The sequence below is a fragment of the Notothenia coriiceps genome, unplaced genomic scaffold (assembly GCF_000735185.1).
Source record: "Notothenia coriiceps isolate Sejong01 unplaced genomic scaffold, NC01 NC01_scaffold00001460, whole genome shotgun sequence".
Lineage (NCBI taxonomy): Eukaryota > Metazoa > Chordata > Actinopteri > Perciformes > Nototheniidae > Notothenia > Notothenia coriiceps.
In genome coordinates, this window is record NW_011334161.1 from 179100 (window position 1) to 196774 (window position 17675).

Genomic DNA, 17675 nt, shown 5'->3' on the forward strand with positions numbered 1-17675 from the left:
ATAAACTTACCTCCTTAAGTCTGTCACTCAGGACTTTAATCTCCTCCTCATATTTGTCTTCTTTCTGAGAGTACTATAGAGACAGAAAGGAAAGGAAATTCATTGCAAACACAATAAATACCACATGGTTTTAATCGAGAAACCAAGTTAATCCACATGTATTTTAATGTCCTTTGGCACTATTTTATGTCATTTTTATGCTTTTAAAAATGGTAGGGTATGTAAGTTTGAGAAACCGGCCCGAGTGCGCTAGAATTTGAAAATACATGACCGGAGAAAATCTGCCAGTTCCTTACAGAGCCCCTCCTCCAACACACACGAACGCGCACATGACCAATGAGGGCACGACATAAGTTTGTGCACGAGATAGAAGGCTGACAGGCAGGTAGGCCATCCAGTTACTTTAGCCGGGCCGGCTCATATGATTGGTCGGGCTTTTTACAGCGCTACGGCTTCCAGAGATGACATTTTATTATGGATTTTTTGTCAAAGCACTTCAGATATTCATTGCTATCGGGATGTTAAGAGCATTCCATGGAATATAACAAAAAGTGTATCTCGAGCCGGTTTCTCAAACTTACATACCCTACCTTTAAGTATATTGTATTATACATTGTTGGAGGAACATGGAAGTTTTTAATTGCCAACAACAACGATGTAGCTATTGTGACTAGAAAATAAAGCATTTCTCTTTCTGTACATGCAGGGCAATTAAATGGGTAACACTTCCTCTACTCAATGAAATGTGTTAAAAATGCTCTGCTGCAGGGGAACAGCTGAGTGGTTGTGAATATGTGAAGTTTTCTTTAAGATAAAACAGCAGGCTGGTCCATCACACTGGAGAGGGAGATTAACAAAACTCACCTTATCAGACTGAGCCTCTAGCGACTTGAGGTTATTGGTGACGTTCTTCAGCTCTTCTTCCAGGTCAGCACACTTACTGTTTGAATAGAGGAAACACATCTGAATTTTCTGAACATGATTGATGTTGACAATGTAATGATGCTGGTAAACATGCATTAAACTTCTGCTATTTCTCCTTACAGTTCTGCAATTTCTGCCCTCTCTTCTGCCCTCTCCAGCTCGCCCTCGAGGATGACCAGTTTACGGGCAACCTGACATTAGATTAGTAAAAAAAAAAACACAGTTAACAGAAATGACGTCTGCAAACTGAAAATGAGCTGAAATGTGATCTTCTTGACTTCTACCTCCTCGTATTTGCGGTCCGCCTCCTCAGCGATGTGTTTGGCTTCTTTGAGTTGCATCTCCTGGATCTCCATCTTCTCTTCGTCTTTCATGGCTCTGTTCTCAATCACCTTCATTCCTCTGATGATCACAGAGAGACAGACTTTTAGTTCAAAAGGACAAAAAGTTTGTTCAGACTGCCTCTGACTTCATTTTTGTGGTCGGAGTCTAAGAATAATGCAGGTGACAGAACTCTTTTCCAGGCCTTCTCTCAATAAAAGCAACAGATGAGCTCTTATGTATAGGTTTCACTGGACATACCAAACGTTTAACATGTATAACTCATAATCATTACAGGATTGATTAATCATCAAGGTTATACTGTGATATTTGAAATAACTACTCAAATCTAATATTAGATTTTGAATTTCTTCTATCCTTTAATTCTTAAATACATTTGAATAAATTGTGGTACATAGTTTAGCTTCCTTTGCTCTAATTTTGTATTTTTTGAAGTTTTATCTGGTCTGTTTCTCGTACAGCAAACATCCCATCGTGATCTTAATTACATTTCTTGTATTAGATTTCCAAAACTAGAATCTATATCTTCTTGAAATATTACAAATAATATGTTTGCGGCCTATGTCATACCGCAAGGCTCTTCTTCGCTGCTCCTTATCAAAATGTGTGACCCTTAATGCTGTGAGATGATCATTTTCTAATACTGTATACGTCTACAACTTTGTGGTTAGCGTAAAATGACCGCCGGCAGTGTTGATTTTCACCTTTCACTCTCATCCGCAGACTTCTCAGCCTCCTCCAGTTTCTGCAGGGCTGTGGCCAGTCTCTCCTGAGCGCGGTCCAGCTCCTCTTCCACCAGCTGGATCCTGCGGTTCAGAGATGCCACATCGCTCTCTGCCTACACACACACACACACACACACACACACAACACAGAGAGGAAAAGAGGTCACAGGTCAGCCAGGAAACAAGCTGCTGCCTCAAGAGGAAGGATACTGTGGAGAATGGACCCAGCTGCACATGGGAAACAAACTAGTTTCTTGATCTCAATATAAAGAGGGTTTTTTATAGATTATTTAATAATGCCTACATTCTGTGGAACCAACCACAAGACTATGTGCATAAATACATTTCATTTTATCCTCCTGTCCAATAAGTCAGATTTATTCCGTGTAGGCCTATTTGTTTTCACTTTCAACAACCCTGAGGAGTTCTGGACTTTGAATCTTGACCTGATACTTTGAAAACTGCTGAAGCAGAAAACCAGGGTGGCCAAACTTAACCCTGAAATATCTGAAGTGGAACATCTGGTCTGACTTTTTTTAAATGTATGTTTGGGGGACGACAGATTGCCTGTTCTGGGCCTGTTTCCTGTGGGACTGATATCAGAGATAACCACTTCTGCGCTCTTCTTCCTGTGTAGAGGCTCAAGAGGAGGGATTAAAGCTCCTAATATGTGTCAAATGTTTTTCGGAGAAAAAGCTCAAAGGGCGATCCGAACAAGGAATAATGCATGATTGACAAAACAACCTTTGACATAAATTGGGAGAAAATCGTATAAAGCCTGCCACACCTTAAGCAACCACGCTGACGGTTAATGTAATAATCGACTGAAGCTGTCGTTGCATTTGCTGGTGGTTTAGGCAGAAATAGGGCGGGTTAAAGTTAGATAACGCAGTCGAACACAGGTTTCATACGTCATGTCTCTACAAATATGCAATTTCCTCCAACAAACCTCTAAAAAGCATCATATTGACACATTTTAAGTTAGAAACGGCAACAATTCAAATGAGATACGCAGGAAAAGGTCGAAATTCTTTACAGGGGCGTTGCGTGTCTCATTATCACTGACAGTTAGCGTGTGAATCCCTTAAGTTACAGTCCACAATAAAAGTTGCTCAAAAAGTTAATATAAAAGTAAAAATGCGACTGAAGTTGGATACATGATTAATTATCTCACTTCTTCTCGCTGTTCCCGTTCAGTGTCCAACTCCCTTTGTACTGCCAGTGCACGGTCTTCTGCCTCATCAACTTGTAGCTGGAGGGTTTGGATTTTCTTCTTCACGACCTCCATAATATCGACTGCTTTTTGTTTTCTTCAAAAGAAAAAGAAGTAGCCCGGCAAATGTAGCAGTCTGGATCGACTGGCTGTATCCGCGAAAAAGTTATTGATTCGCCTCAAAGTTGCGGACTGCGAGGAAAACTTTTTTTCTAGGGCAGGAAGTAAGGGACGTGCTGGGTTGAGATGGGGGGAAAAAGGGCTGGGAGTTTTCAGGAAATGTATGGCGAGATCCTCCAATCCCGTGAAGGAGCCTGTCTCAGATGACATCACAGGATTCAGAAGGGGGAAGGCACTCGGTCGTTTCCTCCACAAAAGAGGTGTGTAACGTCAATTCTATTGTGGACTTATATGGCAAACGTAAGGTGTTGCTTAGGCTGCATTTGTTCTGCAGGAGGAGGGCATAGAGATCAGGAAGAGTTACCTCATCTGATTCATAGGTGTGATTCACTCCTACGACACTTTAAGCGAATCATGCAAGATTGGACATGGTTGTGTGAGGGGGGAAGAAAAGTAAAAGTTTTTGAAAGGACAAAGAGGCAAGTTGTAGACTGTATAGAAATAAAGGGTTTAAAGATGAACATGTAGAAGGGGTGAAGCGATAATAATCTTTTCAACAACGGTTGTGGACCTGTAGCAGCTTTGAATGTAAATGGTGGCGACACATTCCTCCAGCGCCCCCTTATGCCTCCTCCTCATTTTTTAAGAAGAGCCTTAAATGTCATTTTCTGTCCAAGTATCACAATCATTTGCAGTGTGAAACTTATGAGGAGAAGAAGAAGCAGTGCTGGAACAACACAAGTATGATAATTGGCATTGGATTATCTGTAATGAACACATTGTAATGTGACCTTTAACCTGAGGGGTTTCATCTGACCTGTTTTTTTGGACATACTGTGGAATCTACTTTATATTCAATGCTATGTGTTTAATTCAGTTTTAGTGTTATGGGTCTGGCTTTGGCTATACATAAAGGTTAAGCGAGGATTTTAGGACCAGTTGTGGGGAGAGGGAGGGAGGCGTCCCACCGAGATGTACTGAGATTAAAGGGGCCAAACATCTGTGAAGTCCTAGCTGAGGACCCTGCAGCTGGCCCATGGGCACCTGTGGAGGTGGGACCAGCTGCAATGCCCAGCAGGTAGCGATTACCTCTGCTTTCGTCCAACTGAGGAATACATTATATTTGCAACTTTTCTAATAAAATAAATATTATACATTCACTAGTCCCAGTTTCTCAGTTGTGAGAATTGTAATAAGTCTTTTTTTCAATACTTTCTGACTTCTTAAATAGACAAAACAATTACCTGAGATAATCAAGAAAATAATCAGATAATCAATAATACAAATACATCTCAGTTGAAACTATAGTAATGATGTGTGTGCAACAACCCACAGGCATAACCTTTTTACCAAGATGCATCTTACTTCAAATCTGATGAAAAATCTAGACCTTAACCCGCCTGGTCAAATCTGACCGATTTACTACTTTCATCAATCATAACTTTTTTGTTTTAGATTCCATTGCATTAAGGCTTTATGATATCCTTCACAGTAGACATTTGAACATATACAATTGCTGATCACCACTTTCATTGAATTTTGGATGATTTAGTCAACTTTGTAACACCCATGGTGTTCCCGGTCAAAAATGACCGCCATAAAGAAATGGAATTAGTAACCATCCGGATCAGACAAAACACACACACAAACACCCACACACACACACATACTCTAGATGTGTCCCCCTCCCTTATGTGCCCAATCCCCCCATGTGAATCACACCTGGTCTAGAGTATGTGTGTGTGTGTGGGTGTTTGTGTGTGTGTTTTGTCTGATNAAATTATTGCTACACAAACATTATATTGCCAGTTTTATGGTGTTCGGGGCTAACTCCGCTTTCAAATATGCAAAAGACAGCAGAATGGCGTCTATGCATTTATTTTAGTAGATTTTTTAGATCTTTCCAATCCCCGCCTGCTTGCGACGGGGGCGGGGCAGTTTTACACAACGCAGACTGCTACATGCAAGCAAAGACACACCACAAACACACGGAGGAGCATGCAGAGAGAACGCGCTCCGAGGTGTGGTTAAACTTTATCCGTCCGATGCTCGTTACGCAAAGAGTGCAATAAGAGTTAGGCATGTTAAGTGCGCCGGAACCACGAGCAATTTGTCTCAAACATTTTTAGCAAAAGTGCACCACATTCAGACGGAGAAGAAATGCACCCGGGTCGCTGTCTTTCTGGTAGCGCTGTAAGCCCCCCATTCCACGAAGTAACGTTCCACGTCAGTGTGTTATGAATGCAAGCGGACACACATTTGAACTCAATTATACAGAACATGGTTAATGATTAGGGGTAACTGAGTTATTTATTTTCGTTACAGCTTGGTCAGCTATTCTGTTAACAGTTCTATCCGATTATTTAATACGGATGTATCTACGGATTGTCTGTTTCTGTAATGTGAAAGTATTATGTATATTAACTAAATTTAAGATAAAAAGCAATGTTAGTTTTGTCACAAGTTTGTTTAGTTAGTTTACCATTCTTTTTTTCTCCAAAAGAAAACCGATAAAAGTACCGTTAAAGCACCGGATCGATAAGCGGTATCGATAAAAGTAGTAGTAGGCCTACCGTTAAAACCTTAACGATACCCATCCCTAGTCATGTGGATGTCAGTTTTACACACATTCTGAGGCCGCCGTGCCGATGTTTTTGTTTTCACTGCTAGTTTATGCTTATGTTCAATTAGTGCATTAAAAAATCATTAATGAAGTTTCAGCTCAGACCCCACGCTTAAAAAGTCTCCTCCTAGCCCACCTACATTTCTCCAGGCCCACCCACACAATAATTCCTGGCTACGCCACTGGTTTAAACTGCTATCACATTAACACAAAAACCATTAATCATCACCAAATGTCATTTAACACCCTTTCAAACTGTAAATATTGTATCAGACTACTGGTATACATGAAAAACTGCAGTAAATATACAAAGAATAGACACTGAACATGTATTGCGTGTGCCAGGTGTGTGTGATCCACATGGGGGGATGGGCACATAAGAGCGGGGAATGTATCAAATTGTTCTGTGTGTGTGTTTGTGAGTGCCAGCTGTGATTCACATGGGGGGATGGGCACATAAGGGGGGTGAACACATCTAGAGTATAAGTGTGTGTTTTATCTGATCCGGATGGTTACTAATTCCTTTTCTTTATGGCGGTCATTTTTGACCGGGAACACCATGGGTGTTACAAAGTTGACTAAATCATCCAAAATTCAATGAAAGTGGTGATCAGCAATTGTATATGTTCAAATGTCTACTATGAAGGATATCATAAAGCCTTAATGCAATCGAATGTAAAACAAAAAAGTTATGATTGATGAAAGTTGTAAATCTGTCAGATTTGACCCGAAGACAACAGGAGGGTTAAGAGAAAAGGAACAGGATAGCTTTTCAATTGACGCACAAGTTGAGACTAAGACGATCACTAGTTGTTTTTATTTAGTAACTATAGTTCCCATTGATGTACAGAAAGGTCTGTTCTATTTGCCATGTGTCTTCAATAAAGATATTTTAAAAAAGCAGTTTCTGTTCCCTGGTTCTGTTTGCTCCTGTCCTACAGTCAGGGGAAATCTTCCAATGAAGTGTAATCCCCTCCCAGATGTTCCTCAGCAAACATCAAGTAATGCTGACTGTGCATTCTGTCGCAAGCTCTGTGTTATGTCCATCATTCCGGCAAGTATTCTGACTCCAGTGGATCAAACACATTCTTTAGAAAAATACTTTTATTTGCCATTAACAAATATGATCAAACCTCCATCTAGCAAAACAACAAGATAGGATTTAGGAACAACACTGCTTATACACGTACATTGTTGGCATTCATACATTTTGTCAGTAAAAGTAAAATAACATCAAGCAGAAATCATTTCCTGTGTCGAGGAGCAGGCCATCCAGTGGCTCGGTTAGTTATATTACTGACACATTTTAAAAGCTATACATCATAATTTGTTCGATATATATAAAGCTTAATAGAGAAATTATTTCATTTTCCAACTGGCCTGAAGCACTAGGAGACTACAAGTACCAGAAAGTGCATGTGCTGCTTCACTTTCGCTCTTTCAGCTTCTTTGGCTGCAAGATTAGCATGACGGCTAATTGGAAACAATTAATGACACATTATCTATAACATGACGAATAAATGTGACTACTGACTCTCACCTGATGAGTCACCACAGATAGAAACCCACATCATGGGGAGAACGCACCATTTATATTTATATTGCTTATTAAGACCTTTAAATTCACATGGATGAGATTGATCTAACTAGAATTGCATTTCAGTATCCAGCAGCAGGAGAGGTGCTTGATCCACTGAGCGTTCAATACAAATGTCATTATGTATTTTCAACATGTGCATAGACAATTTCATATTTAATGATCAGGCACAATAACTCTGCCTGAAGGTGCTCTTCTATGCTTATTGAGGCTATTTATCTAAATCAGGGGCGTGGCTCTGGGGCCAACTGTGGCCCGTGGTCGGTTTTTAATTGGCCTGCAGCAAATCCTAAAAGTATAATGCAATATGCACATGAAACTTGTGCTTGTCCTATATTGTACTTCTTAAATATATATGTTCAAATACACAGTATTCATGTGTTAATGAGCCCAATTTTCTAATAAATTCAGTCAATAAAGCAGAGAACATTTTCTAACAAATCTTAGTTGATAGAAAAAGCCCAATAACTTATTCTCGTAACACACTTGAAATATACTTTTTGTAACAAAGTAAATGAAACCCTATGGAGAGCTGTGATGTAGACTGTTTTTTTCTTAAAGCTTTCTATCAAGAATAATGTCGCTACATTTGATTGATTTTGCTTACTTATAACTGACCTTATGAGGCAATATACCTCACCTCTAGTGAGGGGTCCAGCCCTTCATATATTTGTCTGTATGTGGCCCTCAGTGAAACATTTTAGGACACCCCTGATCTAAATCGATAAATAACATAGTTTGGGCCACTAGAAGGCAGCGCAACAAGCGGCAGCTTTAATACTGATATTCACTCATTTAGATCTCACTTCTTAATCATAGCAACATTCCTAATTTTGCTCATATCCTCTTACTGAGTGGATATGATTAATACCAGTATTAACAATAAACTTAATATAAAAAATGTAATATTGATATGGTAATACTACACATATAATGATATATTGTAAAAAATAATGTATCCCTTTAGTATAGTTTCTGTTTATTTCTTTCTTTCTTTCCACATGCTTTTGTAATGCAATAGTAACAGACTCCTCCTTCGTAAATTTGCAAATACGACACAATAAAAAAAGGTGAATTTGACAGATAGAAGGGACACAGGGGGGGTCACTGGGAGACGCAGCTGTCCCCCTGACCCTGGGCGTAGCGCTCCGAGATGCTCCTTCTCAGTTCGTCGATGTCCCCCCGCAGCCGAGCCACCTCCAGCAGCTTCACCCTCAGCTCCTCCTCCACCTCCTCCCTGCTGTCACTCTCCTCCGCAGACACACTCAGTGCTGAACAGACACAGACGGACGGGTTTATCACTAGTGGTCAGCAGTGGAAAGCAACTAAGGACACTTTAGTCTAGTTTCCAGAACTGTGAACCCGGAAATGTTGAGTACCCCAAAGTGTTATGTTAGAAATGTATAGTATGGATCCCCAGTAATTACAAACTGCTGGATGCTACTTAGCATAATGTGGGCAATTTTCACAATTAGCATAAGTTGAATGAATTAGCATTATAGCCGATGTAGACAATACTTTCAAAATGGCTTGGCCGATTTTGACAATTTTGGAGTGGTTTGGGGGTTATTGAGGATGCTGAATCAATTGCTGAATTTTCAGGATCAAAAATCACAGTTTTGTGAGTGTGTGTGTGTGTGTGTGTGTGTGTGTGTGTGTGTGTGTGTGTGTGTGTGTGTGTGTGCGCGCATACACTTCATGCCCAGCAGCAGGGACAGGTTGGGCTCCTTCCCCTGTGCTCTCTGGGCCAGGATGCTGCAGAGGGCCTGCAGGTCCAGCAGACACAGGGACATCTCCTTCAGCAGCCGGCCCACCTCAGGCAGCTCCACCTCAGGCAGCTCCACCAGAAGCCCACTATCCCCCACCTGATGGGGAAGTTACCAAAAGAAAAGCAGTGGTGGAAAAAGTACTCAGATCCCCTATTTAAGAAAAAGTACTAATATCACATCCTGAAGATACTCCATTACAAGTAAAGTAAATACCTGTGGGGGGGCTCTGGATGGGGGGGCCAGGCTTTCCTCTGTTTCCTGTTCATGAGGAAGGCTTCTTTTCTTCTGCAGTATCATATGAGTGGCCTGACAAAGCAGCAAACAGGTAACACTGAGTTAATCATTTAGAACAGGGGTTTTCAAAGTGTGGGAAGGTGAGCCTCCCCTCAGAAAACATAAGAACAGCCGCGCCGCGCCCCCCTTCCCAATTATTATTGCTATTACTATTATTACTATTATTATTATTATTATTGTTGTTGTTGTTGCTGCTATAATGCAGGGGTATTATTATCCAGTGGAAAGTCCGTACCTACTGGCCTAGTTAAATCAAAGTGGTTACTTTTTTTTGGCAGGGCAGTGTAGTTTTACACACCGTCTTATTTTACTTTCTCAGGAGTTAAAACAGTTTTTTGGGGGAAGACCCCACAAAGAAAAAACTATATTCACACACGTAAGGTCATCATCTTAACAGTTTGTTATGCTCATCGAGTCATCCGTGAGCAGAGCATCAAGATGGCATGCCTATAAGAGCTGAATGCGGCGATTACCATCTTGTTCAGCAAGACGCCTCACAAACGTATTAAGATCCAAAGCTTTAGTGCGTTTTGATTCAATGCTGAGTACAGTCAAACTTGAGAGGCTCTTCTCTGTCATTGTAGACCGCAAATACCTCATTCAGGGTTCCTGCAGGTTTCGCCAACTCAAATTTTAGACTTTTTAAGACCTTTTTAAGACCACTTTGAATAGAATTTAAGACCTATTTCACGGCAAGAAAGTATGAAGGAAAATTGCTATGAAAGAAGAAATACGTCCCATAATTACTTACAAAGTAAATGTATTCGTGTTCAACAGAAGAACAATGACTGAACATAACACAACATATTATATCTGCTCTCTGATAACAGAGAGAGTTGCAAGCAGCTATTGTCTGAGATTGCATCATGTAGTATTGTTAGATGTGCCAAGAGCAAGGACTGNGCAGTTTTTCATGTATACCAGTAGTCTGATACAATATTTACAGTTTGAAAGGGTGTTAAATTAAATTTGGTGATGATTAATGGTTTTTGTGTTAATGTAATAGCAGTTAAAACAGGACCGGTCAAATTTGACCGCGAACACCAAAGTAAGGGGGGGAAACGAAGACAATAGGAGGGTTAAAAGTAGAACATCTAACTCTTAGTGGAAAGCTAGTCTATTTGTCTACATATTTCTGCTTAACCTTTAGCTTAAGGTCAGAGACACCCAGAACAGTATTTTTCAGGTAAATGGGACATTGCCGTAAAAGACAGATCACATAATGGTCCTTGACCATTGGTTTTGATAAGTTAATTTATGTACTGTAAGGCCATTTAAAGCACAGAGTGTAATATCTCCGCCCCCAGAAAAGGCCAGAGCATTGATTTCATTAGAAACTACAGAATGGGCTTCTCTGTTTGCTTAAGCTGCATTCCTGGGATTCCTGGTCGGCTACAGGCTGGCCAAGTTATGTCTGTGCTTGAGAAATGGCTCCATTACAGACCTCACAAAGACCAATAACTCAGTGATTCTCAACGATTCTCAACACGAAAGTGAAAGATACAAGGCAGTGATTTCAGGATTCCTTTAAGGGTTGTTGGAAGACATACTTTACCTTCCTGTGTTTAAATCCAATCTGATGGCAAACATGTGCCCATAAGATCCTCTTTACTGCCTTCTTGTTTACTTTTTTTGTTTAAATCATAACATTTCCCCTCATTTTTCAAGATTACAGCTACACAAAAAGCTTTAAAAATAGGTTTTTATATTATCTGAATGTCAGTGTTATACGTATTGCTGCTGTTTCATCACTGAAGAAACAACCAAACGTCACAAATGCAAGTTCAGGCATGACTCTTTTGGGAGTGTGAGCTGTGATAGCAATACTCAGACTGAGTGCATTAGGCACTTTGCAAACCCTGAATGTGTCTATCGCTGGTCTTTTGTCAACCATGGAATAATATTTAGTTTAGTCCAACTGAAAGTGTGGTAATCAATACGTTATAAAACTGAAACTTAGAAGTTGTGGTGTTCCACTGTAATGTGGTTAATGTGTTTCAGATGGCGTTGTGGTTAACTCACATCCATGGCCTTCTTCTCCGACACTTCCAGTTTTTCCTGAGCATCCTTCAGGGCCTCTGAATACTTGTCCAGCTCATCCTCTGTTCCCTTCAGTTTCTTCTGCAGAGCGAGCAGCTCGTCCTCCAGCTGAAAGAAGACAAACGTGACAGAGAGTCAGGAAGGACACAGCAAAACCAAACCAAGTAAGTATGAATGAAACACTGAATGGAAAAATCCAGGACTGTTTCGATACAGCGATGGGAAGGAAAATGATCATTATTTTTTTTTTTCTTAGGTTGAAAGCACTTAAGTAAGATGGGTCAATAAAACCAGAAGCACTTGGGGACATGGCAGTCCCGAGTTAAGATACATTTCTCAAAACAGGACTAAACTTTGTGGCTTCCCTATGCTTACATGCACGAGGAAAATGTTTAGCATATAACATTTGCTTCTTAGAATTCAACACCAAGGCTGATGGGAATGTTGTTTTTACAGGTGTTGAGTCATAAAACCAACTATTGGAATAACTTTTATTTCTCCTTATGAGGGTGCTAGATGAAGTGTCAGAGGAGCACCGGAGGAATGCAATGAATTCTTGTAGGACATGAATATTGTCACACCAAAGCATCCATTAGTTGTAGAAGAATGACTCTTAAAAGTTCAAATATCAACCTCATGATGGCGCTAGATGAAATATCAGAAGACAAATGTCATTAGGATTCATTCTCTGGGAACCATGCATGACTGAATGCTGAACCATGAATGAACACAACTTCAGAATAATCCATCCACCACCTATAGAAAATGGTTTTCATTAGAACTATTTCTTTGGTAGAAAGTCATTTAGATTCAAACCCTTTGTGAGGAAGTCGAAGGATTGTAAAACCAGGACATTGCTTTTTAAAAGCCACATTAATGCTGAATTCTTAAAATTGTTTTGTTATTTGGATAAACTGATCTTTTAACTGCTGCAGCAGACTGTTTGTAACTTGTGTTAAGATTGAGTTTCTGTTTTGTGTATATTCAGGGCCTTCCATCATCCTAACTGCACTCTTATGTTTGTCCCATCGTGCCAAGAATAGCAAAGAAAGCATCTCTTGTATCGATGCCATCCAAACAAATTAAAGAGCTCTGCATAATCTTCTAGGATTTCATGCTGACTGTTCCTTTGTGCAAGACTTGCTGGGGGTCCATATCTGCCAACTGTCACTTATTTTGCTCTCTGAGGGTTTGACTACGACATTAGAAACCCCAGAGAAGATTCTTTCCACTTGCTTTAATGCAGATACTGTAGATCCTCTCCAACTCCCTGCTCACTAGAATTCCTCTCGTAGCCCCATGATGTCAACTGTGCAATATTTGCCTCTATTTAGACAACCTCAAATATCACATTACATCTCCAGACTCTACTTTGCTTGTATCAAGTGGTTTAAGGACACTATCATGAAGTCAGCCTTGGAAATACCAAACTGTCTAAGGCTCTCGCACTGCAACACCAAATATGGTTGTGCTGATTTTTGGAGTTTATGTTTTGTTGATATGTCACTCCCGTAAATTAGGATGCTGGGTAATGTAGTTCTCAGAGCAACAGCTGCTATAAATGAGTTATTTAAACTCCTGCAGCATCCTTTCTGGTACTTTCAAGTAATCCCTCTGGTTCGCTGCTGATGAAATGTCCAGCAGGCGTCACTCAGCGCTCTGTTTGTGCGTCCCTGTGGACTTCCTCTACTTCTCCTGTCCGCTAAAAGACAAAACCCCTGGGCTCAGTATCAGCTGCTCTCTGTTAGGCTGCATTCAGTGCTTTGGGAAACACTTGACATTGATATAAAGCTCCTCTACAGACTGCACAAGTGGTTTGGTATGTTTTGTATTTACTTGGGGGAAAGTGAATTTTAATTTAATATAAAACATACAGATAATTTAATATTATATATGAATAGCAAATTAATTAAATTGAGCCATGTTCTGTTAAAAATAATAATTAAATAAATATAATGAAATAAAAATAACAAAATAAATAGTAATAATAATAATTTGTATTATTATAGATATAATAATAATCTAGCCCAATATATCTGCATGAATAGTGGACTAAAAAACACAAATCCAATTGATATGATCAGCAACTAAATTCCAAATAACCCAAATAGGACTGTGTTTTACATACAACCAAAATAACATCATAAATAATATTATTTTATAAAATCATGAAAATTAACACAAAATCACAATTAAAATAATCTTGTTGATGTGAAACTCATATGAATTCATTTTATATATTTGTGTTGCTTTATAAGTACAATTTGGTCAGATCATAACTCAAACCAAAGTATAAGTATTGTTACAGTAGCATGTGCACTTCTTTCTGAGTGGGATATATAAAGCATTTGATCTTATAGAGTATTTATGAAAGTCACAATAAGAATCTATCTATTGCCAAGCTAACTCCAGATTTGTTAAATTAGCGTTATACAAGAACACATTGCTCCATCTCATCCACCAGCTTGTCTCACCAGCTTGCATTTATCCTCCGCTGCCTTCTGGTCGGACTCAGCCTGCTCTGCTCGGTCGATGGCATTCTCCTTGTCCAACTTCAGCATCTGCATCTTCTTCTTGATGGCCTCCATGGCGACAGTTGGGTCTCAGTGTCTTGGAAGTGGCTTTGGAAGAAAACTTGAGGTGAATAGCTGTTGCAGAAGCTCAGAGGAAGAGAGGCTCAGAAGAGTTGAGGGTGAGAGCAACCAGCAGATGCAGAGAAGAGGAGAGAAGGAGGAGAGGAGAGGAGGATGCAGACGGAGAGACGTTGGAGCTCTGTGTGATCTAAGCTTGTCTGGATGTTTAGAGACAGCCCTAGTCTCCAGTGACAGCCCTTTCCCACCGTTTACCCCTTTCCGCCAATCCCCGCCCGGGCTACTCTACAACTGTGCCCCCCCTCTCTAATCTTAACTTCACCTCTCCGAAGGCTCCTTGGAGGAACAACTTGCTCTAGATCTCCCATCTCCTTATTTGGATCATGGCCTTTTTGTTTTGAACCCAGCAGGAGAGAAATATCAGATAAGAAGCAGGTCCAGAACTCAGACATCAAAAACACTTTGTCCACATTAGTAATATGAGTTACTGGAGGATACATTTTTCCCCCTTTGGGCTGCAAATCTATATGCCTGTGTTCTTACTCAGGAATGTTCAAATTGATGTTAATACCAGAATTGGTTAGGAAGGACATAGTTTTCATTCTACTGCTGAATGAAAAAGGGCTGTTGGAAAATGATCCAGCTTCAGATTCTGGAGAAAGAGTCTGTCTGCGTGTGACGAACACCAGGCAGCTGCACGGACATAAACCAAAAGTCTACTGTAATTAAGCTCCCCTTAATTACTATTGGTCTGACTGACATTTTATTTAGAATTGTTTTCTGTCATTTGTTAGTCACACAACATCAAAAAATGATTGTTAACTTGTGTTTTTAAATTGTGTTCAGGATTTATTTTTAATGTATGTTTGAAAAAATGGGTCATGCTCATGAAAACTACACATTGATGTTTACATTTTTGTCATTTATGATTCATCTTTTTGCAAAAAGTGCTGCTTTTGAAATACTTTTAGCGCTCAGGAGCTGTGTATATCTGTTTGTGTACTAATGACATCAGAGCTAATGACTGTCTGCTTGCCTTCAACTCTTCTCTGCCAGCTGCCCCGACTAAAAATAAAGATTACAAGGAAACTCAAAGAAAAGTGAAGCATACAGTGACCATTTTAGAGACTGAAGATAGACCCGGACACATGCATGTTTTGATTTTCACGTTTCATCGCCATGATCACTGGGGGGGGGTGTATCCATTTACATTTGATGTTATTCCTTATACAGACATGGTCCTGATTGTTGTTTAGCACAGAGGAAGATGGCTAGGAAAAGTTGTTGCTGTCCATCGAAATCTGTTTACCTTTCTTTATGTGTTGGGAAAGTTTAACCATTGCCATTAACACAAAAACAGCTTTGTTGCAAAACCAAGCTTATCGTTTTTGGGGCCATTTTGAAGATGTATGATGTTTTTTGATAGGGATAGTCATGACTGTCATATTGGCTGAGATAATTTGCGGTGAGGTTCTGCCTCATATCAGAGGTATGTAAATAACTGCGCAGTGTGTGACTGAATCTGCCAAATTGAAAGCCAGCAGATATATAGATATTCACATATTTTCTGTTATTGACCAAAACTGCTAGGATTCTTTCTAGCAGGGGAGGAAGTCGTCAGCCTTTTTTGGCATAGGTTTATGAAAGTGGTGACAGTTTGATAGCCCTACAGTCCTCGGGTTTACACAGGCAGACATCATGAGATTAACTGTGTGCCTTATTTGGTTTGTCAGGATGCTGGTTGCACACCATGTTATGATAATGCATTGCTCACATACAATTCTGGTTATTCAAGATAACAAATATTCATTTTGGAAGTCTTTTAGTGAGGTTTTTCTTTAATAAGATTCCCTTCTCCCTTCAGCTTGTACAGTGAGCAGAAAGGAGGTTTGGAGCTGATCCAGGAGACAAGGGAGGGATAAAAGGAGAGAGGAATAGAGACAGGGTGAATCAGATGCAGAGTGAGAGAAATCAGAACCCTCCCACAGGAAACCATACTAAACTCTTCTCCTTGTATGGTAAAAACTCCCCGAAAAGCCACAGGATCGTCTTGGGAGTAAAGTCAAAGTCTTGCTAAGTATACATCACAATGACATGGGTATGGTGGAATAGATTACAGTGTATATTAATGCTAACAAGAACACAAACTAGTACTAGTATTAGCAGCCTAAAGTTCTTAATGTCATGCAAGGGATATTTGGACACTGCCAGTACAGTTCTGTGTTCAAACTTACTGCTATATGATCAGTTTTTCACACTGAAAACACATTTATCACAGCAATAGATCTCAGGGAACAATAATGGATGCCTAGTATTGATAAAGTTTGCTTTGGCAACACCGGCACATCGGACTTATCAAGTATGTCACACCTGCACGATACATGGAGTCATATTGAGACAAGCCCATTTCGCAACAATAGTAACGCGTCAGCCCTGTTAAGCCCTGCAGCTTCTGTACAAACATGTTCATTGACTACGGAAGTACAACCAGAGATCCCCACCTACAGCTCCAAACTCAAACAGTGTGTAGTGTATGGACGTGGTTGAGGGAAGTTGCAATCTGTTATATTTGGCTCTGTAACTCAGTACAGTTGCATCTTTGACAATGTCTCAGCTCTATCTTACCAGCCAAGGACCAGAGATCTGTCACTTTAATGAGCCACAGTTGGTTTGCTCAAGCCCAGTGCTGAAAGGCTTTTCACACCAAGGGGGGGGAGAAACTCGGATGGTTGTCATTTTTGCTGTCCTTGCATTATTTGGCTCTTCATTTAACTTTGCTAAATGAAAATGGCTACCAAAAAAATCTAATATTCATTCACATATCACATGACTTTTTAAATGTCTTTGCCATCCTTCATCCATCCCTTCACAACTCCACTCCATCATACACGGAGGTGAAAATCACCAGCTGTTTGGTTGTGCATAGTTGAGAAGGCTTTTAGACCAAAGTTATTTTAATGTTAAGCCTGTACTACCTCGATTATTACTCCAGTAGCCCTGTGTATTGTAACACACTGACATAATAATAAGTGGTATATTTTTAGATATATGAAGCAGCAATGCTTCTACTTATGTTTCAAGAGTCTATTTAATGACGTCAGTATGTATGACTTAGATGCTATTTAATATTAGCAGTTATAGTCGTTAATGGATCAAGTTCACATTGTCCATGCACTTTTCTGTTCTTGTTGAATTATTATTTTATTGGATTTCATATTGTTGCACAATGAATAAGGACACAAACAGCAACATAAATATAGACGGACACACAGAAACATAAAGGACAAATACAAACAACAACAAAAACAGCATGTTCATCATTCTGTCATGTATGATCTACATTTATTTATCTTCATCAGAAAGTACATGTGGTTGGGTATCTTGCAGGTAGCGGATACAGGTCTGACGTTAGCAGCAGACTTCACTGTTTCCATGGC

At 39.9% G+C, this 17675-nt stretch overlaps 2 protein-coding genes across 2 annotated transcripts in view; both read right to left on the reverse strand.

The window, feature by feature from the left end:
• Positions 1 to 14467, reverse strand: part of LOC104961393 (tropomyosin alpha-1 chain-like) — a 23809-nt gene extending 9342 nt beyond the window's left edge. The window contains exons 1-7 of the mRNA XM_010789689.1: positions 14122 to 14467; positions 11630 to 11755; positions 1971 to 2104; positions 1209 to 1326; positions 1045 to 1115; positions 865 to 940; positions 7 to 73 (exon numbers count right to left, since the gene is read on the reverse strand). Coding sequence (XP_010787991.1) covers positions 7 to 73; positions 865 to 940; positions 1045 to 1115; positions 1209 to 1326; positions 1971 to 2104; positions 11630 to 11755; positions 14122 to 14235 — 706 coding nt within the window. The 5' untranslated portion in view covers positions 14236 to 14467. The remainder of the gene's footprint in view (positions 1 to 6; positions 74 to 864; positions 941 to 1044; positions 1116 to 1208; positions 1327 to 1970; positions 2105 to 11629; positions 11756 to 14121) is intronic.
• On the reverse strand, positions 7010 to 9678 carry LOC104961153 (centrosomal protein of 85 kDa-like). Its single transcript, XM_010789387.1, has 3 exons — positions 9527 to 9678; positions 9238 to 9409; positions 7010 to 8815 (listed from the first exon to the last, which is right to left on the reverse strand). The coding sequence occupies exons 1-3, from the start codon at positions 9608 to 9610 to the stop codon at positions 8649 to 8651; spliced, it is 423 nt and encodes a 140-aa protein (XP_010787689.1). The 5' UTR covers positions 9611 to 9678; the 3' UTR covers positions 7010 to 8648.
• Positions 14468 to 17675: the final 3208 nt, after the last annotated feature.